The sequence below is a fragment of the Manis pentadactyla genome, chromosome 4 (genome assembly GCF_030020395.1).
Source record: "Manis pentadactyla isolate mManPen7 chromosome 4, mManPen7.hap1, whole genome shotgun sequence".
NCBI classification, from domain to species: domain Eukaryota; kingdom Metazoa; phylum Chordata; class Mammalia; order Pholidota; family Manidae; genus Manis; species Manis pentadactyla.
In genome coordinates, this window is record NC_080022.1 from 56,712,920 (window position 1) to 56,739,529 (window position 26,610).

General features: G+C 38.3%; 1 protein-coding gene across 4 annotated transcripts in view; it reads right to left on the minus strand.

Annotated features, from left to right (window-relative positions):
• The window catches only part of WLS (Wnt ligand secretion mediator), a 96,921-nt gene that overhangs the window by 53,808 nt on the left and 16,503 nt on the right, over positions 1–26,610 (minus strand). For 3 of the 4 annotated variants that reach the window (XM_057500313.1, XM_057500312.1, XM_036910794.2), the window contains one exon: positions 4,597–4,869. The exons of the other annotated variant lie outside the window; for it this stretch is intronic. In XM_057500313.1, coding sequence (XP_057356296.1) covers positions 4,597–4,869 — 273 coding nt within the window. The remainder of the gene's footprint in view (positions 1–4,596; positions 4,870–26,610) is intronic. 4 annotated transcript variants of the gene reach the window in all.

Below are 26,610 nucleotides of genomic sequence, written 5' to 3' on the forward strand. Positions count from 1 at the left end.
CAAAAAAAATCCCTCTTTCTTTGATCTCTGCACCCAGGTTTCTCAGAAGAAGCCCCAGGGAGAGTCTGAGGTTATGTGAAGTGTGTGACTTGCAGTTGTAAACAGTAGATGACATTCTGTTATAAGTGGGCACCATCTTATTAGTCCATCCAAACTGACATTCCACAAATGTATATATAAATTAAGTGACTGATAATACACTTTAAAAAGAATGAAGTGCACTGTTATATGAAAATAACAGAATCTGGTGTTGCAGAAAAATCTGAGCCCATCACATAGGTAAACATTTGTTTTTTTTCCAGTGATTGACCATACATCCATACGCCAGATGCTTAGGCTGACTTTTTTCGGATACTCTTTTCAGTCTATTCACACTCCCTTCATTTCTTAACTCATTGGAATAAAAATTAAAGTCCTATGTCCTTTACAACTCTACAAAAAAACTGTGCCTGTGTCCTAATAGGTTAACTCCATGCACCTGAAATGTTCAGGAAACCATCACTGACTCAATTCTGACAGGTCTGCTCAGAATTTGTAATTACTATTCACTGAAAGGTCAATTACTCCTGCTTCTAAGCATTTATAAGCCTCTAGATTCTCTTCAATTGCTTCTCCCTGCTTTTGCTCCCCCTATTTTTTTTAAATATCACTATTTAAAAGTTGAACTGGATACTATTTTTATACTTATCATTGAATGACAACTACAGGTTTTAAAAAATGTTTAATTTTAAAAGCTGAAAAGTAGGGGTTCTATTTAAAATTTTCTCAAAAGTGGATACATTTTTTTGCATAATATGCATGGAATCTCCTTTCTCAATAATCAAATATACTATACCAATTCTCTAACTACCTTTGTTATTATAAATCACCCTATAAGGTCACCATACCCTTCCAAAGGCATCAGCCTGATTAAATCTTGGAGCCAATAAAACACTGACCAGCTTTGAAAGTTTAAGTCAGTGCTTTTCTAGTTTCTGTGGGTTTGTCAAGATTTCAAATCCTAGCGAAAACCTGTATCACATTTAAATTGAAAAGCTTAGAAGGAATAAACATTTAACACCAAATGACTAAAAATCATTTGAAATATATAGTCCTTAGATTATTTTATCCACTCAAGACCCTTCAAAGATCAGTGAAAACTCTGACTATATATATATATAGGAAATCCCAACTTTAATTTCATAGTCCAAATGTAAATTCTCTTCTCATTACTTGAAATCTGAAACTCATTTCATAGACTGCCTAGGAAAGTTTAAAGAAAAAATAAGATTGGTTCTGACAATTCCTTACATTTGAGGTAATATTGTCACAGCTGAATTTTTGGTAAACAGTTAGTGGTCCACATATATTAGGATCTTGTTGACCACACTCCTGATCTCTCTTTTCTTCTGTTCATTTATTGCTGTCAGAAAGGCACCCAAACTAATGATAAGCTGTAAAAAGTAGACAGGCAGGCTCATGCATTTTTAATATAAGGTTCAGAGGAAAACATAGACCTACAGTGTCCCATAAATATTATTATAATTACAATATATATGTGTGTATATACACACACACACACACAATTACATATATACATCAAGCAAAGACAAACCATCACTCGTTAATCGATGCCTTCCTCAGTGTCCATAAACAAATGTATAGAATAAATTTAAGAAAAAAAATATTTCCACAAACCAAATATGTAACCTTCTCATATTAAAGTCAACAGACCCCACCTGCTGCTACTGCTCAAGAGGAGTATTTTTTTAATCTTGATGGCTTTATGGTTCCAGTTATTTTATACATTTATTAAATGAACTGTTAGTTGTCTATCTTGTTAATGTTTTGCCCCTCTTAATTAAGTGTAGGCCCTCATATTACAAGAAATTTAGGGATTTTTTTTAAAAGATATAAATCTGTAGTACAATCTTTTTCTAGATGAAGATAAAATATATGTGGAGCCTAAATATGTACTTGAGAGAGAAAAAACATAAGACACATTCATACTTCATTGACATACACAAATGCTTTTGTTAAAGCCTCACCTACACAGGCATTTTTGTTTTTTAGGATTAATATTTGCTGGGAAATAATTCATCTGTGAAGTTATTAAGATATGTAAGTAACAGGTTCTGATCGCTGATTAGAATGTGAGGGGTTCCCCACATACCCAACCATTCTTGGACACCAAGATTTCCAGGGTGTCCTACAATTCAACTCAGTTCTGACATATTATCTAACCAGAGATGGCATCAGATTCCACAGGTTAAAGCCTCAGTTCCGTGAGTCCATTTTAGACGCCAATCACAAGCCCAGGTTGTTACCTGTACTTCTGACCACCTGGCTATAAGTCAGGGGTTCCCACAACCTCCTCTGTGGGTTCAGTTAATTTGCTAGAGCAGCTCACAGAACTCATAGCAGGTTTGCTTACTCACTAGATCACCGACTTACTACAAAGGATGTGAACCAACAGCCAGTTGAAGAGATGCATAGGGTGAGGTCCCTAACAAATGAATTCTGTCCTTGTGTAGTTTGGGATCCAGCACAGAGGCACACAGAAGCATTCTGGCTTCCCAACCTGAAAACTTTCCAAACCCCCTCCTCGTGGGTTTTTATGGAGCTTTCATTACATAGGCATATTGATTAAATCACTGGGAGCTGGGGACTGATTCACCCTCCAGGCCCTCTCCCCTGCTCAGAAACAGGACAAGCCACTGAAAGTTCCAACCCTCTATTCGTGATTGGCTCCTCTGGCAGCCAGCCCCCATCCCTAGGAGCTTTCCAAAAGTCATCTCATTAACATAAGCCAGCTGTGGTGGAAAAGTTATTGTTATAAATAGCAAGACACCCATTCCACCTTTATTGCTGTGAAGTGGTTTCAGGAACTGAGGACAAGAAACCAAATATTATAACAAAAGATGTTCAGTTATTGCTCAAGAAATTCCAGGGGTTTGGGGAACTATGAGCCAGGAAGTGTGGATGAAGACCAAATACATATGAGAAATATATTCTGGTCATCTGAATGACCACATGCATATTTCTTATAAATCACAATATCTCAACATTGCATATTCTGCTCATCACAGCATGTATCTTTCTTTTTGGTAAGTTTAATTGTTTCCCAACCATGGGCTTCTTTAACTCCTTATAAAGATATGTTTTGTTCAATCTTGTGCCCCCAGTACCTAGTATGGTTGAGACTTAAATGAAGTTTGGATGAGTGAATGACTATGTTTACCACTAATGAATAAGTCAATAGGCAAGAGAATAGGGACACGGGAAATACCACTTGAATGTTTCACGCTATTGTGCAAATCTGAGCCTATATGTCAGCTGTCCCATCCATCTAGAATGTTCTTCACCCTCACCCCAAACTCCTCTTTAAAAGTGTTCACTTTTTAACATTGACCTTCAATACCCGCTCATCTCTACACACACACAAACACACATACACACAGACATCCACCCCAAAGCAGCCTTCCCTTTCCCAGCTCTAAAGCCTTTTCTCCTGGGCATACCTTGGCTGCAGTACCTAGCACACTATCCTATAATAACTGGTTATCTGCCCATCACTTCCACTTGATTATAAGCTCCTTGAAGGAAGGTGTCTTCATCTGTATCCACATGCTGAGCATTAGCAGTGTGCCTGGCAGTAGTGGGCATTCAAAACTAGTTAGAAATAATGGGTAAGAGAATCAATAGGGTGGGGGGATGTATTCTGCAAAATTATCTCAATGTAATCTGTGTGTTTGTTCCACATAAGATGTTAACCAGGCATATACTGTTTCAACTCCTCAACAGAGTAAAATTACTATGATTATATATCAAGATTATTGCTGATACAGGAACATTTGAAAAATTGTGTTAATCCACAGAGACCCCAAGGCAGAGAGGTCTTCAACACACTTTTTTCTCTTTTCCCCTCTCTCCTGATCCTGATGGCGTTAAAAAATGTTTTCTTTCTTCTTGACGTAAGATTCCCTATCCTGTTCCCAGATGCCACATGTGGATCTGCTTCCCAGAAATCACCCAATCATCTCTTCCTCATGAAATGTTTATATTCTCCATGCCCTGAGAATCATGAACCACAGGTGAGGAAGCTAAAAAATAACCTGGTTTTGTGGGAAAACAGGTGCTCATAGGCTGGTGTTTCCATTTTGACCGGGATCTTTTCTAAGATGGCAAAGCTCAGTGGAAAAAGACATTTTGAAACAAGGGACTTCTCAGAAACCCTCAAATCACTCCACTGGGGTGAGCTCCCTGTGGCACTAGAAACGTGATGAAGCTTGGTGGTTAGGACAGGCTCTGAAGAACTAGGCTACCTGGGTTTGAATCCCAGCTCTTTCACTCCCTAGCCTTCTGACCTTGGGTAGCCTCACTGTTGCCCAAGGTTCCTATCTGTAAAATGAAACAATGTTAAGACCTACTTCAAAGAACTGCTGGGAAGATGAGAGGGATTAATTACAGGTAGGATACTCAGAAATGCCTTGTAAGTAGTAAACAGTCAATAACGGTCTGCTGTTAATACCATCATTTTCCTGCTAACAGAACTGGCTCTGAAAGAACCTGAGAGAGAAATTCTCCCCAGTGGGAGAGGGCTGAGTGCACACTTACTGATCTGGTTGTTCAACTTGAACGCGATATCCAGCTGCAGGATAAACAGCATGAACTGGAACCAAGGACTCATCTCCCTGGAGGGGAGGGGAATGTGGACAGAAAAGACAATGTCGTTGGCTTCAATTTCCCTTGGAATCGCTTCCTCGATGCCTCGGATCTTGTCGCAGTGGTTGGGTCCCCAAGGCATTAACCATTTTGTCTTGTGATGGTTTTTACGGACATCCACACATTTCACGGACATGTAGGACACTGCTGTCGTGGGTCCTGGAGCTGAAAAGAGAATGGTTTTCCCTTTTAGAAAAATCACCCACTAATGTGCCTTCTATAACTTGGAATCAGTAATACCCAGAGATCTCCCAAATCCAGGTGAGGATCTCTCAGTGACCTCCACAGGTATCACAAAGTATCTGCAAGAGCCTTCCCATTGTGCTTTCAATCACTGTCACTTATTGAAAGAATATATTTGTAATCACTTTGGTTCAGTTAATCTCCTCGCTCCAAAAAATCACCTGTGCTTCATTTTCTACCTGCCTAAGGGCTTCGAGGGCCCTGGTGTTTCATTGAGCATAGTGTCTGAAGTCAGAGGACCTGGGTCAGGAGCCTGGTTGAAAAACTTACTGTCAGTTAATCTTAGATAAATTGGTTAAATTTATGGTAGCTTCAGGACCCTCATCTGAGAAACAAGATGGTTGGTTTCTAAGATTAAACCAAGATAGCTGGTTTCTAAGATTTTTCTTAGTTCTAAAATTCTCCAACACTGCTTTTGATTGAATAAAGAATTGTGTTGACCTCAGGCCCCTACTGAGTGTGGCACCTATGAGAAGGTAGGAACAATTACTGACTTATACTTCAAAGGTGTTCTGAAATACGATCCATGCATTTCAAAGGAGATCATCAAACCTGAACTCCATTACTACTTAAAATTTTGTAATTATAAAATGTTTATTTAATTATAATAGAAAATTTACAAAATACAGCAATGTTAAAGTTCAAAACAACATTTAACCAAAATCCCACTAGAGAAAAGTAACCACTGTTGGAAAAATATCAAAATATTGTCTATCTTTTCTAAGTGTATAATCGGATAAAATTTACAAATGGATTGTATTGTGTAACTTTAAAATACATACACAAACACATACTTCTATAAAATGGAATCATACCATACATAGTTTTGTAGCTTTTTCTTTTTATTCACTTAGAGAAGCAGAGTAGCACAGTAGTAACACCAGCTCTGGAGCCAACCTGCCTGGTGTCAAATCCTGGCTCTCTGATTTCTAGTTATGTCACCATTAATCCACACTAGGGAAGTTCTGGGGGAGTTACTGAACCTGTTTGTGTATTAGTTGTATCATCTCTTAAAATGGCAATAAGAATAATACCTACCTGTTTGACTCATTGCACATATTAAATAACATGAAAAGTACTCAGGACAGTGCTGGAGCACATAAAAAGTACAAAACTTGCATTAGCTATTATTTTATCAATTCTTCCATATAATTAAAATTTTTCAACTAGTGCTTGCAAAATAATCAATCACATGATATACCATATTTAATTTACCTACACTCCACTCCCTGGATTATAAAAGTTATCTAAAAATAGTAATTTTGCCTAACATTTTTTGCTAATAATTTCTTAACTTTTCCATCTGCTGTCTAAATTTGCTTTTTTATGGCATATTATAATATAGAGAAGTTCCAGATTCTATATAGAATTTTCCTTTTTATTTACATTTCTTCCCATGCTTTTGTGCTTAGACTTTTTGTCTCCAGATTCAATAAACAGCCACCTTTATTAACTTCACATTATTTTTTCTAAGTTCATTTTTTAAAACTATTTAGTTGATCCACCTGGAATTTGTCTTAATGTAAGAGATGAGGTGAGGGTCTCATTTTATTTTTTCTAAATATTTAAATTATTCTTTACTGAGCAGTAAAAAAACATCTTGTTAATGTTTTACATCACCTTTACCTTAGGTATACCAATAGATATTCCTGGACATCTGCTCTATTCCATGTATTGGACTGTCTCTCATGGCCCAATACAACATTGTTTTGAATCCTCTAAATTGATGGCTTGTATCAGTATCTGATAGAGCAAATCCCCTTCCCAATTCATTTCAAATGTGTATCCTTTTGCTGGGTTTGACTGGAATTACATTAAATCCATAAATGAATATAGAAAGAACTTGCATCCTTTCCCAACAATTAGTTTTCCCAGCCAAGAACAGCGATTGCGTCTCCCTTAACTGAAGTCCATTTTTGTATTTCTTTGAAATTTGCATTGTTTTATCATGTGGGTCCTATTAGTGCATTGTACGTTTGTTTTTTATTTATGTATTTATTTATTTGGGTTTATTTTATTATTTTTTTTTTTACTGTAGTTTCATTAATACACAACCTTATATTGGCTTCAACTATACAACACAGCAGTTCAACTGTTACCCATATTATTAAGTCTTCACCCCCCCACTAGTGCAGTTACTATCTGTCAACATTGGAAGATGTTACAGAATCTAGTACAATGTAGTTTTAAAATCTATTTGTAAAACTTGACTTTGAAAGTTAGTAGTGAAAGGAAAATGCTATAAATTATGGTTTATGTGCATGGTTTAAACATGTTTAATTCTGTGTATATAATATTTGTCATACTCCACTTTCAGACCTTTTATGAGAAGAGATCATCTCCTAATTTAACAGGTATCAGATAGCACCTAGAAAAATACGTAAAGCCAGAGGAAGTCACTTAGGAGGTAAAAGGTGCATAATTAATATTTTGCTCTACTTTTAATGCTCAAATACACATTTTTTCTATCCTGAAATATGTGTCCTAATGGTAAACTTTGAGTAGTAAAATATTGTCTGCAGAAAGCTGTGACAATGCCTACTAGAACACACAAACAAGTAAAGCACTACTGAACTCCAGGGAAAGTCCTTCCACACAGAATCCTGAACACTTCAACACAGACTCACCATTCACCCATGAGGTAAGTTTTTCTTTAAAACTCAAAACTCTACCACAAAGATGTTTTACACCTAATCCACCTAAAGTCAGACCTCTGGCTTATTAATAGACATATGAATCAATCCAACTTTGGTGATCTTGACTTAGCTTAACAGCTCACTAACATTAGAAAATCCAGGGACACATTTAACTAAGTCCTTTTTAATATGGCTGGACAAACAAACAGGGAGACAAAAGTCATGAATTCTATTTTTGGCTGACATACTCAAACTGACGATTTGCTGTAGAAAATAGTTACTATGTTTTAAAACTTCTGTTCTTCCAAAATGAACCTAACCTTTTTCATTTCTTTCTTTCTCTCCCACCTCTTGAAAAACAAGTCTCCCCCTCCTTAGACCAAATGAAAAATAACTAGCTGAGTTCCTCAGCTAAGCTCAAAACCACATTCCAAACTTAATAACAGAGAAGCTGAACACTTTATGGGCACAAAGGCTGCATTTTTAATGGACACAGTGAACGCCTGCCTTTGTAGCAGCCTGAATTATTTTCATTCTTCAATTAGTCTAGTATTTCTTGTATAAAGAAAACTATCCCAGGAATACTAATATTTTCATAAAGATCATGGCAATCAACTTGGAGAAGACCCAAGTGCAGTACTATGAGAATCACGAATGTTTTTCTTTGCTTGAATAAATTTGTCCTCTGGTATCAAAAACCTTTTCCATACCTTAAAAACCTAACTATAATTCAACATTTCAATTTCTCCAGTATTGCTCAGAAGGCAAAAACACTTGTATTGTTTGATAAAGTAAACCAACATTCTGATAGGCAAACATGGACAGTTAATGCTCCCCCAATAATATATTTACAGCTCAAGACCAGCTAAAAATACATTTCCACATGTTTATGTAGAAAACCTATCAAAGCAAACTAAAAACAAAGCTCATAGGAGGTGCTTTCATTAGCTATGGCCAAAATTGTGACTACCTGGATCACAAAACAGTGTCTAAAATCAAAAGAGGTTTGATTTCGATCATTAAATTTAAAAAAGAAGAAAGTGTGAGGGATTTTGTTTTAAGAGAAAAGAGCAAAATAGAAGAAGTTGAAATCATCTGCAATCTTTAGAGAAGCTACAATCAACAGGTATATGCAATGAAGGCCTTAGTGAGTTACCAGCCTGGTTCTACGGATTAGTACAGTCTGTACATTTAAGAAGGGGCTGGATACATACAGGTCAACAAACTGAGTCATGTTTGCTCAGGTGATAGCTAAAAATAACCACTCCTCAGTATTCCTAGGATAGTAATGCAATATCACCCAGCTGCCTCAGCACACATTATAAATGTCCCCTCTACCTACCCACAGCATTTAGATGAAAAAAAGTGGGCCAAACACTACTCTACATCATTGCAATTTAATATAGCAATCTGGCCAAACGTGAGTATGAATATGCCCAGGCCCTGTGGGCTGGTTTACTTATGGTGGGTTAAGACAGCTTTTACAGCATGCACAGAAGTCACAAAACCATGAGCTATTCATTGAATACTCTGGTCCATTTTAAGTTCAGTTCTCTTTACTATGTCAAATATGGGGCATTTTTTTTCTTTATCTGTATTTCAGTATGTCTGGTCCCTATCTCTCCACTATAAAATGAGAATTGTGAAATGTGATGCTACCTGTCATTTAATTTTAAAGTGACATGAAATCAATTAAGACTTCTAACTCAAGGTTGTAAAAAACTGCACGAACGCAACTTGAAGCCTCTTTGGTCCCTCAAAATACATTACTAAGGCTCATACTACACTCACCAAATGTCTTGAGTACTTACTATGTGCTAAGCACTGTGAGATGCTGGAGTGAGCCTAGCTGACACCAGCCATGTGGAATGTACAAATAATGTGGAAAATAAATAATTACAGGAAAAAGTATTTGTAATTGTGAATGCTACATTCACCCTGACATTACCTGAGAAAGGTCAACAGAGAGATATTTGGGAGGTAGGAGAAATGAATTCACTAGAATGAGGCAAAAATTCCAGACATCATTACAACATAATCTTGAATAAAAATGTAAGTGACCAATGACTAAACGTGTACTCCTTTTGGAAGAATATTCATTACTCCAGTCAGCTTCCTGTTATGGCTTCCCAAATGATGGTCCAGCTTGCAAATTACTATCCAGCCAACCACCACTGGCTATCAAGCTCAAAGTTGAGTCAGCATCAAATCATTAGCCCCTACTCCCTCCGGAACATGTAATTAAAGAGTTAGACAGAGATACAAGACTTGGTTGCCTCCTAGAAAAGTTAAAATAAAATTAAAACAACATGCTGACATGACACATGGTCTCCACTTAGGCCAACAGAAACTATTTATTTCTTTGTTTTATTACAAGTAAAGAAGATTCCTTTAGCAATTATCCAGGAGTATTCCTATTATGCGGGCACTGCACTAACTAAAGATAGAGACAAATGACAGTCCCAGACCCTGAGTTGCTCACAGTCTAGTGTGGGAGGCTGAGAAGTTGAGGGAGGTTTGCACAAGATGCATCAGTTGTAATACAAGACGGCTTTGGCTGGGGAGGGGGTTGCAGAAGGCCTGCACTTAGCATGGAGGAAGAGCAGGTGTTAGGTAGCCAGGGGGGAAAGGGTGGCTTCTGGGTGGGGAAGGCACTGAAGAATAGTGTGTGCCAGGTCATAGTATAACCAGAAAGTCACAGTATGTCCTGCAGATGTCTATGTTTGAGTATTAAACTTTAAAAAAAGATCATTTAATAGGTGAAAATTCAACATCCCCCTCCCCCAGCTTTGTTTCAGCCTTTCGCTTTCTCTAGCCAGTGGCACAGTTTTATTAGGATGCCTGGCTTCTGCTCCCAACAATCTCTGCTCCATGCTATAGAGCAATGTAAAGAAGGAGTAATAAAGAGACCCACAAATAACAAAGAGTTTATATTGGGGGAGATCTTTCCTTCTAAGACACCTATATCTGTCCTGTAGGTAGTAGCCACCAGGCCAGACATGAGCTCTGGCAGGGAGGGAATGGAGAAGCGGTGCCTTCAATCCTGGCAACCCAACCAAAGAGCCTTTGAAGTCTAGATCATCAGGTAATAGCCTTCACCTAAAGTAGAGGAAGAATGTCTGCTTCTCAACAAAGATTATATTTAAAGATTAATCTGCTTTGGGCTACTAGGGGAAGGAATGTGGAGAGCAGATCACTTAAAAGAGTAATTTATGTTTACAAGCATTAGTAATCAGAACCCCTCAATTTGAAAACATCATGATTTTAAGTAAAAATGATACAACATTTCAGAAATATTGTAGAGAATTTCATTTTTACAATAGCAATCAGCTAACAAAAACAAAACAAAACAAACTAACTTACTCTGGTTTAAAAACATGTGGACAACTGCTGGCAGATACTTTCTTCTGCTGACTTCAGAGGGAGGTTGATTTAACTCTTGAAACCTAGTTTCAGTTAAAAGTCTGCTGTTATGATAAGCCTGTAAAATGACTGCTTGCTTTATTTATCTATTGTTTATAATTCCATATACTTATTCTCTATCTTTCCCTACCTTGTTCCCTAAAAGACTTGGGTTACTAGAAAATGAATATTAGACTTTATATTTTAAGAAGAACTAGGGTTGATTCAAAAGGACAGAATTAGTGTTTGAGGGCACTAAGAATTACCTGGCTTATGTCTGTATCTATAAAATTAGAGAAAAAAGCAACAGCGGCACAATATAAGTCCCAACAACTCTCGCCTGAACTATAAAGCTAGACGTAGCTAAAAGGCATGTTTCCCTTTGTAATGTAGATTGAACTTCCATTGCCTAGCTATGAATGGTGTTTATAAAAAGTTCATAAAAGATTATATACACAAATTGGTTCTAAGCTTTGCCCACCTGAATATCTACGCTTGCCTTAAAGAGGATGTATATGAAATGTATTGGGCATTTTAGGCCCTTGGATAATTCCAGGGATTGCTTAGGATTTTTTGATGCACCTCAAGGAGGGGAAGAGAAGAGGAACATAGGTGGCAGTAACCAAGGAGATCAGATGAATTCCTGATGTTTATGCAACTACAGTTTTTATTCAAGACCCCCAAAAGTACTCAATAACATAAAAGAATCTTCAGGTAAACTTAGAAATTAGCTTTTAAATGTGTTAAATTGAGTTCCCTCAGAGATTCTGCCTGTCTTTACCAAGCTTAAAAACCTCCTACTTTAATTCTAGTTAAAGGAAAATATGTGGAATATACAACGGAAGAAGCCCGGTCACATTATCTGGTTGCGCTGTGAGGTTTTAGACAGCCAACAATTCTTTCCACCGGTTCTGCTCACTGTTCCCTCCAGGTGAGTTCCTAGAAAGATTTCTTAGGATCTGCCACAGCACATATCTAAGTTTTAGAATGTCTCATTATAGCGACGGCTTCACAATTTTCAGCTAAAGGAAATGTAAATACTTGTGTTAAACTGACTGCGTGCTTAGGAATTAAGGGACTCAAGTCGGCTGGTTTCTTTAGAAATTGCTCTGAAGTTCAGACCAGTAGAAATTACTACTGGTCAGACACCCACTCGACCTCTGGAACTAACTTTGAAGCTGAAATTCTCCTATATTTCAACCATACCAATGAAATCTTATTAGATTACTAAGTGAAATATTATTTCACAATTCAATCTCAATTACTAGAGCATTGAAAGTGGGTCTGCAGGGCTAAGACCCAGAGAAGTGATTTTCAGAATTATCCTAGCCATGCCTTAGTGCGTGTAATAGGGTATGCTGAGTGAAATGTAATTCATTCTTGCCAGCAATTTTCAATTAGTTCATTATGCTAACATCTGTTCTAGGAAAGCTAAATGTTTGAACACAGCAGAACATTCCTCTACACTGAACTACTACCATCAAAACACACAAGAAACACACACACACACCACATAGCAGAGTCATATGCAAAGTCATTTGTGTTGTACACACAAAAGTCAAGCACTTACTTAAAAATACTTGCCTACAACATCAACTTATGAAAAAAATGACAGAGACATTTTGACACCAAAGTTTCAGCAATTGTAGCAAGCCTTTGTTTGACTCATTCTGGCTTTAAAAATACTGAAAAATATTACGTGTTTATTTCTTAGGCTGATGGGGATTTTAAATGCTTGGCCTGCAACCTCAATTGTTCTAGAGCCAGAGATGTAACAGCTTTGAAGAATAGAAGAATTACTCGACATTTGTCAGATTCTACACAGCAAACAAGCAGGGCACTTGGCTTCCCTTGTGGGCCTGGCTTGGGTCCCATGGAACTGAGGAGTGTTGGAACCAAGAGGAAAAAAATTAAGAGTTCTTTGGGACACTGAGCCAAACTCTTCTTTCATAGTATGTGAAATGCTGTGATGAACATGAAATTACTTTAGGCTCAAGATTGGTGCTAGTGTTTTTTATCTCTTTTTGAAACAAATAAAAAAATTGCATAAAGGACCCTGAACAACAAGACACATAAAATCTGCCAACCATTAGATGTGCTAACTGGGAGAGCAATTCTGACTCCTGAATTCGGGTTAAAAAGCTGACCCTCACCTTTGGTGTCCAGCCACAAAGAGAGACTAAATGAAGAAGCTCAGCAGAAGCACACGAAATCACTAATTCTAACCCCTACCTCTGAAAAATACTTACAGTGACTGTTTCTCCATATTCCAGGAATACTCAAAACAGTAAAAGTTAAATACACATGAAATGAACACAAAAGACCTTCACAGAAAAACCAAATGGCTCATCTGTTGATGTTTGCTCACTGCTCGACAAACGAGTCATCTGGGCTGTTTTTGACTGTGCCAGTGCTTCAAAATCCACCACCTTTCAGCCAAAAGGCTGTGGAATGCAGCCAAGACCACCTATGGAAACTGAATTATAGCATCTTCTAATTTACTACCTTGACTATGATCTCATAGACCCAGCATGGAGGGTGCACTGGCTCTTGTGTGGGAAATCTCTCAGAGCCCTGGCAGAGGCTCCCAAAGCTGCTCCCACAGAGCTATGTAGGGTTAGGGGGTGATGAAAAGGGGGACAGACAACTGCTCTACTTTGTGAACAAGCTTGCCACGAGTACTTTTGTATTAAAATCTCTGAGTCAGGAAACTCCCAAATTAAGCCTTCTAGGAGAAACAGTTGCTGTGTTCTGAAGTGCCTGTTACACACTATAAATTTCACACATTTGTTATTTGTGCTTTCTTATTTATAAGTTAGATACTGTACTTTTATCAATATTATCAATATTGATAGTAAACCAAATACTAACATGTGGATTGCATATTACATTTTACAAAGCACTTTCACACACACTTGGATAACCTAATCCTCAGGGTAAACAGGTCAAGTCCTCACACTGATCCGCACCGCACTGCAGAAGCAGGGGGGTGGGGACCACCAGGAAGTGGCAGAGCTAGGTTAGAACCTTATATACAGAACTTCTTCCAATACACCACGGTGTCTCTCAACTACCCATTTATTAGCTCTCACTGTTTACTACCTCTCTCAAAGTACCTGAGAGGTAGTGTGGAGAGCCACGGGATGGATGAGGAATACTGAATGGGGACATCAGGAGCTCACTGAAGCTTCGGGGACCAGGCACCACCCAGCACTGGGCCGGGCTCCACACAAGGGGAACCAGCAGGCTGGCTCATCTGGGAGGTTCAGTCAGCAACAGAAGACCTCCACAGAGCTCCCTCCATAAAGGGATGATGGAGTAACAGGCTCCCTAAAATGCACTGAACTCATATGAAACTAATGGCTACTCTCCCATAATTCACTGGGGTCTTGGTTGTAACTTCAAATTCTGAGCTGTCAGTCTGGGATGTTAGCCTACAGATCTGACTCAGAAGCAAAAGACAGAGCTGCCATGGATGAGTCTATGACAGATCTTGTAGGCAGAGGAAGGGCTGAGGTAGGCTGACTCAGAGCAACTTAAGGAAGAATTCACTGACAATTTGGATAGGCAAACAATGGTACAGTTGGACTCAGGAAAGGGCAGGTTCCCCACCCACAGAAACATTCGGGAAGTAACTGAATAGATAAAAGCTTGAACTAAATAAATAAACTTTTCTCAGTAACACCAAAACAATAAAGTCTCCTATACACGCTTGCGGGATACTAGGGAATGGAGACTTTACACCTCAATAAAAGAGCTTCATCCAGTTTACTGATTTATTTTTCTCCATCTTCTGACCCATTTCAGAAAAACAGATAAAAGCAATTAAAGGAACAAAAGTATCTGAAGAGTCAAAAATTCAGTGTTCAACAGTGGGAGCCAGGCTGAGGTCACCAAGGTTTCTTAGTGACTTTATCTGGAATTTCACACATGCTAGGAAATATGTCCCCTTCCCTAATTATTCAAAGAAAAGGTAGGATCTTACAAATTTCCTACAATTGGAGGTGGAGGTAAATTTTAAGGATAAACTGCAGTCTTAATAATCACAATCTTAGGAACTGTTTTTTTTTTAAACACTGAAATAAAAAAATTAAGTAAAATCACTAAATGTAATTATTAAATATTTTGTTATTTTCCTCATTTGTAGGTTCTACCTCAAGTGCCACCTCCTTCATTCAATTTATTAAACTCCTATTATGTGCCAGCATCTGAGGTCTTAGCTAATCTCCATTCAGTAACGCATGATCCTTACTTATGTGGGTGCCAATTTCTCCCAGTCTTTGACTTTATTACAGCATTCTACTTTATTTGGGAACAAAACTGTAAGCTTCTGTGAGGAAGGACCATGTCTTATTCCTCCTTCCGTCGCCCAGCATAGAGATTGGACACGCTAATCTTCCAAACCTGAACTGAACTATTTACATTAAAGAGTCTTTATGTCGTAATACACACATTAATGTTAAGTTATGGTTGATTTACCTAGCAAGCTTCTATCAAACATCTTTTAGGCATCATAAAAAAAAAAAGTACTATAGTGGCTTAGATCCATGACCTGCCTAAATCAAAGTACAAGTAAGACTGGCATTCAGAGAGTCAGGGAAGGGTCCAAGGCTGCCTTCCATGATGCCAACTTCCCAATGTTGTACATGTGCCCCTACGGGGGTTCAATTCCACCTATGATGGTCCTTGCAGATCTGTGTCAGCCTATATATAAAATGAAGACTGAATTTTGAGGATCAAAATGAACTTCGTCTAAACTGAAACACTATCATCCCAATACACAGGGAAAAAAAATAAATTTACACATCAAAAGAACATGTATGAGAGACAACAGGCAAATAAAAATATGGTTAATGTTTGACAAATTTCTCTCAAAGGGTTTGTAGACAATATTAAAATTGTGGGAGGAGGTTTAGGTAACTACTCATTAGCGTTATTTCCTGAAACTGAAGTTCTCAAAGGTTGGACTTAGAGTTATTTATTTATCTTATTTCCAGCACTGCCCTGTGGGGCTCAAGGCTTACATGATAGAAAGAAAATAGGAGATAAAACGATAAAATGTCCACATCTTAGCTTTAAATGTATATAATTAATGGTTGCATATTTGAAGATTTTATGTGAAAAGTCTATATTTATATTTTTCAGACTACTCAAAGGGAAAATTCTGGCCATTTCAGGAATTTCCTTCCAACATATCATACCAGAGAGAAAAAGCAGAAACACCCCCTTTAAAGGCATCAAATCCCACTTCTGAAACCAAATCTACAGAACAGGCTCAGACAGAAACCTGGGCAAAGGAACCTTCTGCTGATAGTGTGTTCTATTTACCTGGCAGCTCTAAATGAGTTTTTCTCTCTGCTCCAATTAATTACATATGAAATTTCTTAAACAACTAGTGAAGAAAAGCAATCCAAGACTCCCATCTGAAGGAACTGTGGAGCATGGATTGGGTACTGGAAGTCTTGAGGTGACACGTGGAACTTCTGAATGGTAACAGGTAGATGCAATTGTGGCTGGAGGGAGGAAAACTTAGGGGGAAGAATTTGCAAGCCCTCTTGATTCACGTGGCATGTGAATGAGAAAGAGCAGTCAAGGATATCCCCATGTTTCCTATGTGGGCAACAGATGGGTGGCAATGTCATTTTCTAGGAGAGGAATCAAAGGAAAATGAGGAAGGTGACAAGTCATATTACAGGCAGAATGTGTAGAAGCCAGAATTGTAGAGCTTGTTAAAGAAAAGAGCTTAGTTAGTGTTGGGGGCAGAGGGCGGGGGGTGGGAGGGGGGGTTCCAGATAAAGGTCAAATACATAAAAGACTAAGATTTGGAAGAAATAGATTTACACCAGATGGTTCCAGTGTCACAAGTTTTAAGGAAGGAAATGTGAGATCAATAAACCAACAGTCTGAAGTTAACCTGACCAGCTGAAGACAGTGAGCGGCCCACTCCTGTGCGGGTAGAAATGCTCCTGCCGGTAACTCTTGGTGAGTGTGAAGAGCACAGGGGACATCTGAGTGCAGGAAGGGGGTGGAACATTGGCCTTCAGGGCCTTCCTCAGCGTTAACGTTCCCCCGAGCTCTCTTCATTCAGTTACAGCTTCTTGCTGAGCCACAGACTGGTTTGCTATTCTTGAACTACTGTAAATTGGAGGAGAAAAATCTTGCCAGATTGAATAATCTCAGGAACCAGAATCACTGAGTTCTGATACTGGGATATACCACTGCCCAGGTGAATGACTCGACCAATCTTGATTCCCATCTCTTTCAACTGTAAAAGGCAGTGTTTTAGCCGCTAGATATTTCTTACTTACAAGTCCTATAAATCTAAACACAATTTGTATACTCTTATGTTCTGGTGAAAATCATTATTTTAAGGTTAAAAAATATTTTTTAAATTTACAATCAATGATATGGCAAGAGGAGAGGCTGCCAAGCCTTGTCCACCTAGATCCCTTCTCCCTGCATTTTCCTTGTATTCTCACATCCCTTAGGGGAAGAGACCTTAATTGCCCTACTCTATTCTGTTGCTCTTAGGGATCAAAATGGATTTTGGGTGTTTTCTATCTTCCAACAACTTCTGAGATCAAGAAACTGCTCCAGAAAGCAAAGGCACACTATAACCAACTGTAACACTTCATACTGATGTGCTCAGCATGGTGAAATATATTCCCATAATACATATCATGGGAAGGTGGGTCTAATCGAATCATAATGAAAATGCTTAGGGAAAAAAACTACAAGTCCATTCCAGTTTCCAGCCAATGGCCTACACACTCACAGCATCATACAACACAAAGACATTCCAATACAATGAAATAATTTGGAACATGTCCAGACTCTGTTTTTCAGGATGATTAAAATAAGCTCAAAGGAGCTGAGTCTGTTTTCAGACGAAATGGAAGTCATGACATACACTGCCCTAAGCCAAAAGATCATTGACAAAATTTGCTAATGAGATGCCAATTCATAACATATTCATTCAGATTTCCATTTAAACTGCTGGGTTCTTAATATATTTCAAGATTTATCCAGATTATCTTCTACAGAAAAATAATGGGAGAAAATGACGATTCCAGGGAAGCAAGAGGATTGCTTTCACAGGAAGGGTTATTTATGGTGCTCAAAAAACATAGGACAGTCTACAAAAAGACAGTAAGAATAATTAAAAGCAAGGTCTCTGGATTAGAAAAACTTGGGTTCAAATCTGAGCTCTATTTACTTACTAGCAATTTAGTCAGGGAACTTACACAGCCTTACAAAATGCCAGTTTCACCTTTATAAAATTTTACAAAGAGCACCCAACTTACAGGTTTGTTTTAAAAATAAAATAATAGAAAAAGCCCATTACAGAACCTTACAATAGTGAGGCCTTAAATGTTTACTATTGATAATAATAAATGTTACCAGAAAATAGAGAAGTATAGTCTGGTGGAAGATGGTGAAATATTCCCTTCTCTCTGTCTTCTTCCCTTTAGGGATATGTTAACTGACATTTAAGAAACTAGAAGTTCTGGATCTTGGGTCATTAAACACAAGGGTTTTCCTTGTCACCTAGTGAAGAGCCCCAACTATTTTAAATGATTCTATGAGAATTTCACTTGGGCACCTAAGATGTCTTTCCCTAAGAAATATCCCAGGGATATCCTAAACAGCCTATTGTTGGAGGGAACACAGAAGTAGCCCTCAGTTTTCTCCTCAGTGAAATGGGATTCTAACATGTTTCTTTCAGAATTATTTGCACAAATTTCCTATGATAATTACAGTCGAAAGTATGAACATGATCCTCCCTGCCCCTTGCCCTCCTCCCTGAAGATACAGAGAATGCCTGTCCCTCTGCAAGGATGCTACTGTGGCCAGTGGGTGCTTTGGGTTTTCACGATACACAATCAAGAGAAGAGATGGGCTTGGGTTTGGGGAGGAATTTTATCATAGGAGATGCTTAAGGGAATTTAAGAGACAGGAGACAGGATGAAAGCATCAAAGTGGATGGGGAAGAAAAGGGGAATTTCTACAAGTATTACCAGAGATCATATATCTTCTTTATCGTGTTTTGACAATAAAATAAAGAACTTAAGTTACTAAATCTTTTAAAATCATTTTTGGTTGTTCATCTGTTTCTTTGACAGAATCACTATTTCAAGACTGGACCAATTACATCGGTAATGTTTTTAGTATAAGGAACAGCATAAGAAAGTAAGATACAAGTAAAAAAAAACTTCATGTAAACCTTTGGCAGGATTTATTTTATTAGCACAGAACATTAGGAAGACAGAAAGGACTGACATCTCAGGCACGTCAGGATCATGGGGCTAGACTCTATGAGCGTCAGACTACAGCTACACTAGAACATCATCTTATTTCAATATTTTGTCCAAAGTCTGGGTCCTCACAATCAGAGAGCTACACTTGCCAGTTCCCTCTTGGTACTCCTGCCCCCATCCATCTCTTCCAGAGCTTCTCATCCTTGGCACTATTGGTATTTGGGGCTGTGTAACTGTTGTGGGGCTGGCTGCCATGTGTACTAAAAGATGTTTAGTGGCAGACCTGGCCTCTACCCACTAGTTGCCAATACAACTTCCTCCCCCAGCAAGCGGTGAATACCAAAAATGTCTCTAGGCATTGCCAAATATCCCCTGGGGAGAGAAAATGCTCCTTCTTGAGAACTCCTGCTTTATCCCAACTCCCCAGGCTAAGGAGAAAAATTCATACTCCACACAACCATGCTGTGACACCCCCTTTTCAGAGTTTGCAACTACAAGATTCCAAGTTCTCAGCGATCCATAGCCATTACAGATGCCCACATGCTGGACTGGCTGCATCAGGATGGCATCTACAAATTATAAATACATTTGTTTGATATTTCTTATGTGCCAGGCATTGGGCTAAGAGATTTAATTGAATTGATTTTCATTTGTATACAGTTAATAAGAAGTAGATATGATTATTTCCACTTCTGATGAGTAAATAAGTACCCAAGGTCATAGCCAATTAGTGGTTGTGGAACTTAAATCCATCTGAGCACAGAGTCCCTCTAAGTCCACACTATTTCTAATGAGAAAAACCAATGCAGAGATAAATGGGAAGTGCATTTGGGTAAGTTGTATGAGATGAATGGTAGGCCAGGCTGTTGTAGGGCTTGGTGTTCTCTGCCATAAGCTGACCACCAGCAATATAGATGTTTTTGTTCTACAGACATTAAAAGTTTGTTTTTGAATTATGGATTTTCTACTGAAAACAGGAAAATGGTGGTTTCCTCTAAGTAGAAACAACAAGCAGTAGCTGGTTGCCATGGCAGCAGAGGTAAACTTAATCTTGATTTGGGAATACAGTCACCAGACAGGGATAGCTGTACAGTAAGGAGTCTAAACCACCCAAGGGGTGTTTTTCAGCTGGAAAAGATAAAGTCAAAGGAAAAAATGAGAGCCATCTCCACTTATTTGAAAGGCTACCATCTAACAGAAGGGAAGCACATCATGTTTTAGATTATTCTGAAAGGAAAACCCAGGCTTAGTGAGTGGAAATCACAATATGGTAATGGAAGCCAGTTTTCCACTGACTGGTAAGAAAGGCCATTTAACCATCAGAGTGTTTTTCAACTGGACTGAGAAATTAAACAAGCTATCTAGAGTAACTTCTCACTGGAATAGCAAGTAGGTTCTCTGTTGGGAGACGCCTGTATGAACCAGACAAATTCCCAGGCCCCTTACCAAACAAGAATCAGTTTCTCTGAAGAACTGAGAAATTGTGAATTCCTGTTGAAAACAGACAAATGGAGGGGTCTGGGTCTCCACTCCACAGACAGGCTCATCCCCGTTAACAGGAGAGGTAAACTCTCACCTTGCCTGGGAAGGAAGTATCACTTACGATGAGACCAGACACAAGAGGAGAAGACTTTGTGGGGATATTTTTCCTTCTGTTTTGATGACCAAGGATAGGCCATTAGGGGTTAAAAATAATAATTGTAATAGTAAGACCAAGAGTTAAGTAGCTCTTTCTTCTGTCTTCAAACCCTAAGGCACTGGGATGCCTCCTTCTTGGAACTTAAAGCCACCTCTCACAATTTCGGCTTCAAAATTCCATTTGGTTCTTAAAAGAAAATAGGCAAACATGCAGCTAAGGAATAGCCAGCATAATCATTGATTAGCTGTCTCTTACACACTAATATTGTCTTTGGTTTCACTGCTCTTGACCTAACCCATAATCAGCAATTTATTATGAAACACCTTACCACTAGATTCAGGGAACAGAAAGGACAGCAATAACCACAAACTTTCCTCCTGGAAACCCAAACACATGGTAGATCTGCAGAACCTATCTTGGAAAATGAAATTATTACAAAGTCAACCTCTGCTCAGGCACACAACCTCCCTTATAAAAGGGAGGTACTGAAAGTGTAACAGATTTTACAAAGAGAAAAAAAAAAATATATATATATATATGTATATGTATATGTATATGTATATATTTGTATCTTTGGTTCATCTTTCTATATTAAATATGAATAATACTTTAGAGAATTTTCCCTATCTTTTCATTTCCAGGGCACTGAAAGCATTTACAGTCTCATTATTTTATGCAACATCCATTAAGTGGGTACCAAAGATTATTATCCTCCTTTGATTTCTAAAAAAGCAACTATAGAAATATTAAAAAGATTGCTCAGATCTTACTATGCTGATGGACAGTGACTTCAATGGGGTATGAGGAAGACCTGATAATATGAGTGAATATAGTAATCACAATGTTTTTCATGTGAAACCTTCATAAGAGTGTATATCAATGATACCTTAATAAAAAAATAAAAATAAAAACAAATAATAAATAATAAATAAAAAAATAAAGGTTGCTCAGTAAATTGAGATGGCTTGGGGTGTTCCATTTAACACTCATTTAACACTTGCTTTAGGGATTTACTACTACAAAGAGAGTGAATCTTTTAAATGTACCCAAATCCCCATGTCATACCCATCTCTTCCCTGTTTCTCACACATACATGAACTTTTCATCATCTAAGCACAAATCTGCCACCATGCCAATCTTGGACAAAGGTATCCTACCAGACCAGTGCCATGTGTGCAGGAAGCCTTGGTTTTCCAATCAGAATCAACCCACTCCTTTATCAAGTGAAGTTGATTCTGCCTGGCTGTGTCTGGGAAATTTTTAACCCCTCGATTAGCTATTAACAACTGGTTTAACTCAGACGTGACAGAGGGCAAAATAATAGTGGTTGAAAAAAATGCCTCCACCATTCTGATTACAAAGGAGGCATGATTAACGAAGTCCCCTTTGTGTCCAAGCTCCATTCTGAAAGCCAGAGAAAGAGCTTTCCACCCCCCTTTTTTGATTCCTGAGTCTTTTCCTACTTGTCTCCTCACCCACACAATCTGTTCATAGCCCAAAGAGACAATCCAGCCAGTCTGTGGAGAGTTCCTAAAACATTTATGTCGTGAAAGCAGACAGGATGAACAGGACCTCGTCTCAACAAAGGATGATGGGACATTCAGCAAAAGAGTTCACAAAGGAAATACGGATGCAAGTCCCTGGGCTGAATGGATTTGCCCACAAAGTTTAACACAATGCCCATCCAAATGGGTATTTATAAACCTCTGGGTCAATTTACAGCCACCTCCAGATTTTGTCTCCAAAGCTGCATTGCTTTTAGAACAGATGGTTTTTAAAGAAAATACAATTAACAAGTTAAGGAAGTCCAAATCACTGCTTTATGGATCCTTCAGTCTCTTACGACCTTTAAACAAGAAAACAGCAAAAGAAACAAAGAGTCTAGTTCCAACTCAACCACCTCAGTGGGTTGAGATAATGCATATAAAACATTTAGCACATTGCTGGGCACATAGTAAATGCTCAATTAGTATTACCTAATATTTCCATCATATGCTACTATTTTATTAACGATATTGTTATATAGGTCCTGCCACATACTCAGCTAAAACACTGCCACCTTATTTGTCTTTGGTGCATTACAAAAGATAAGTGCCTTCATACACATCATCTTATTTAAGCCTACAGATCCATGGTAGGCGACAGATGATATATAAAAGCAACCTATTCTTCTAGCTGGCAAGTGGTAGAGTTTCTGATCTCAACTCAATTTCACATCCAGTGCATTCTTTCCACAACACCATAGATTAGCATCATGTCTTGTGCTTCTTTACATGCCCCAGAATTTAGCAAAATGCTAAAATAAACCTTAATCATTGTCTAAACAAATTCCTAATCTGTAGATAACTTAAAGACCCTGAGGATTTACTTTAGTGCCTTTAATAAAAAGAAAAGGTGGAAAGGACAAACATATTTGGCTTTGAGAAAGACATGCCTTTTTTTATTTGCCAAGGGAAAGCATTACCAGGTCCATTTAGCAAATGACAGTGGCAAGAAGCATGAGGTATTGAATAATATGTCTAAGGGGCAAATGGGGTTAGAGCCTGATCTGCTGATACTTTCTGCTCATGGCTTTTCCTATTAAGCTCATTTTTAATTCGGTGCCTTAAATGAGGTGAATCTTGTCTTAGATTATAAACATCAAGTGCTTAAAGTGACCATGCCATGCTTCAAAGACTCAGGTCAAACTCTCTAATTCTTAAAAAAATGTATTTTTATCTGACCTAAAAAATGCCTAGAACTCTTAAGTCTATTTCACCTTAACAACCAACTTATTTTACTGTTCTGTCCCTCCAATCAGATTTAACTTACTTAAAGCAGGATCCACATGTGCACTCCTAGAGCCCATGACTGATCCAGTTCAGGGATTACAGTGATGTGCTTGCTTATTCCTTGTTCTTCCCCACAGACTCCTGGATGTTCCCACAGAAAGCTAGGCCTCACAGAGGTTGGTTCCTTACCTATTTTTATTTTAAAACTGTTACAGGAGAACTATTCCACCAAACATGAGCAAACTCTCTGTATAGGCCTTCTGCAATACAGTCAGTGGTCTCCATCGACCTATCTTTAAACCAAAGACACAGTAAGTGCCTAAGTCTGGGGTCCTTCAGTTGCGAGAGAAAGGAAACATTACTCAAAGTTCCTTGAGCAAAATTAATCAATCAGTTACTAAGATGAAGCTGAAAAATGTCCAGAGACAGAGTGGTGAATCTTAGTGGTTATTTTGAGAAATCAAATTATATCAACAGATCTCACTTTTCTACTTATATTTTGTTACTTTCATTCTCAGGCATCATTGGAAGGACTCCAACAGTTCTAGGTTCATTTTATCTGGGTTCAAGTTCAGCAAGAAAAAGAGAGGACATCTCTTCCTGGTAAGCTTCCACAACTCTCAGAATTCACTCTGGTAAGCCTAACTGGAGCCATGTGTCCACTGTGACTTGGTCACATATCCATCACTGGAGACAGAGGTGAAGATACTCTTAAACCAGATGGACTGAGAGTTGGGAGGAAGAAGTGCCACAGAGGAAACTCAGGGTCCTGGTATCAATAGAATTAGACTGAACCATCCGCCCCAGGAGTCTTCCCTCTTTCCCTAATCTGGAAGAAGTTGTATTAAAGGGATGATCAACTTCAAAAATAGCATTCTCGAGAAGGAAACAACTGGGCAAGTCACAAAAGAATACAGCCAGTGAGCATATGAAAACAGGTTTGCCCTCACTAGTAATCAAAGAAATGTAAATTATAAGGAAAAGAAATTATTGGCACACTGGCAAAGAATTTTTAAATAAAAGTAATGTCCAGTATTGGCCAAGATGCAGGGAGACACTTCCAGACTTGACTAATGCGGCATATGGTGGTTATCACTGATCTGTAGGACAAGTCAGCAATTACTACCAAAATCTTTAAAAATTGGATCTAAGATAAATTCACAGACATGAAATTTCTAAGGAAATAATTAAAGATAAGAATAAGAATTTAACTACAAGGAAGGTTTTCCCAGAACTGCTATTATATACTTTCCAGCAGGAAATAAGAAATACCATCATTGTCCAACAATAGTAGATTGGGTAGTTACATCCATTCTGCGGAATATCATACCAACACCAAAAGTGGTGTTTTAGCGCATATTTAGTGGCATGACTTAAATAAAGGGGGAAAAGCATACCACAGAGGAGTTAATACAGCAGGTGACTATATCACAGTGCTAAACAGGTTCACTAGCTAAACCTAGTGAGCTGGTTTCATCCTCATCTCCTAGACATTCCCTGGCTCCTTCTTTAAGACTTGCCATACGATTCTAAAGACCCAGATTCTGCCCAGGGAAAGACCAAAACATCTGGATAGCCTCAGTAGGCTGAAATTTGTTGTTCCTTCAAAGAGATTTTCTATATACATCTGCTTAATTAACAACTGCTTATGGGAGCAGCTGAGTGCTACCTAGAGAAAGGTGAGGAAGATGGACCACTGATGGCATATATTTGTCCTGGAAGACAGCTCAAAAAGTAATGTCCGGTTAATACAGTGACTTCTATAACAAGTAATTCTATTAATTTTTTTCCTTCCTTTATCCTATCATCATCTAGCAGTTAATCTTTAAATCCCCAGAGTAATTGCACCACAAACAAATCTCACTAAATCAAATCTCTCAAACAGAATTACCACAAGCACAGCTATCCTCCAAATCAGTCTCCCTAACTTTAAAATGGGAATACCCTCCGTAGACTGGCTTTAGGGTGCTATTGGTAAAACCAAATCATAAGATTTCTATGAAAGTGCTTTGAAGAAGGATAATAGCACACTACACAAATGAGAGGTACCAGGAGCATGAATCCATCGCCCAGACCTACCATGTACTCAACAAAGTATCCGAGAGTCCATGGTAGGCCTTGGGCTCAGCCATAACCTTCACATTCTTTTTCCATAGTCATTTCTGAAAACCAGATGTCGGCCTGCAAAGTTTCCTGCTAGCAAAAAGACAGGGCCCTCTCTACTTTCTAACTGGCCAAAGAGTGATCATAAAACCATGGCGGTGTTAGCTGTTGAAATTTAGGTAATTAAATAATCGGGGAAATGCCAAAAATAATCCAAAAAGGAGAGAGATATACTTGGTATAGACCGGAGCTGGAAATGGACAAGGGCAGCAGCGTGAATGAGTAGAGGGATTAATGGCTTTCATTACTTTCTCATTCAAGCCACAGCAATTACAAACCCTGAGAATGTACAGTTAGAATTTTTTTTAGAATTAGCACAAAGTACTACTAGTAGCAATATTTTATAGTATTCCAAATGTCTTTTCAAAAGGAATCACTACTTTAAAAAAAAAGTTCTTTTTTGGTAGAGCTGTGCCTCTATGCCACAGACTTACATAGTGTTTCTTTTAAGGTCTCTTTACCATTTGAAGAATGGTGGAAGTTTAAATAAAGTATGGATGGGTAAATAATAAATACACCGAAGTTCTTAAAAGCCTTTCGTTTTAAAGCCCTGTCCCAATTACATCCCTCCCTTGAGGATATTTACAATCCTCTATGACACATGCTCTGTACCTTCTTGGTTCAAGGAAAACACACCTACAGCATTTCAAATTAACTACTGACCCTTACTCTCACACTATAAACAAACCCTTTTCAAAATCTCAATTGCATTGTGTCCACATTGATTAAAGCTTGAAGCCTGGTGACCTCATGTGGTGTTAACTTCTCCCATGCACCAACAGCACTCTGCCTTT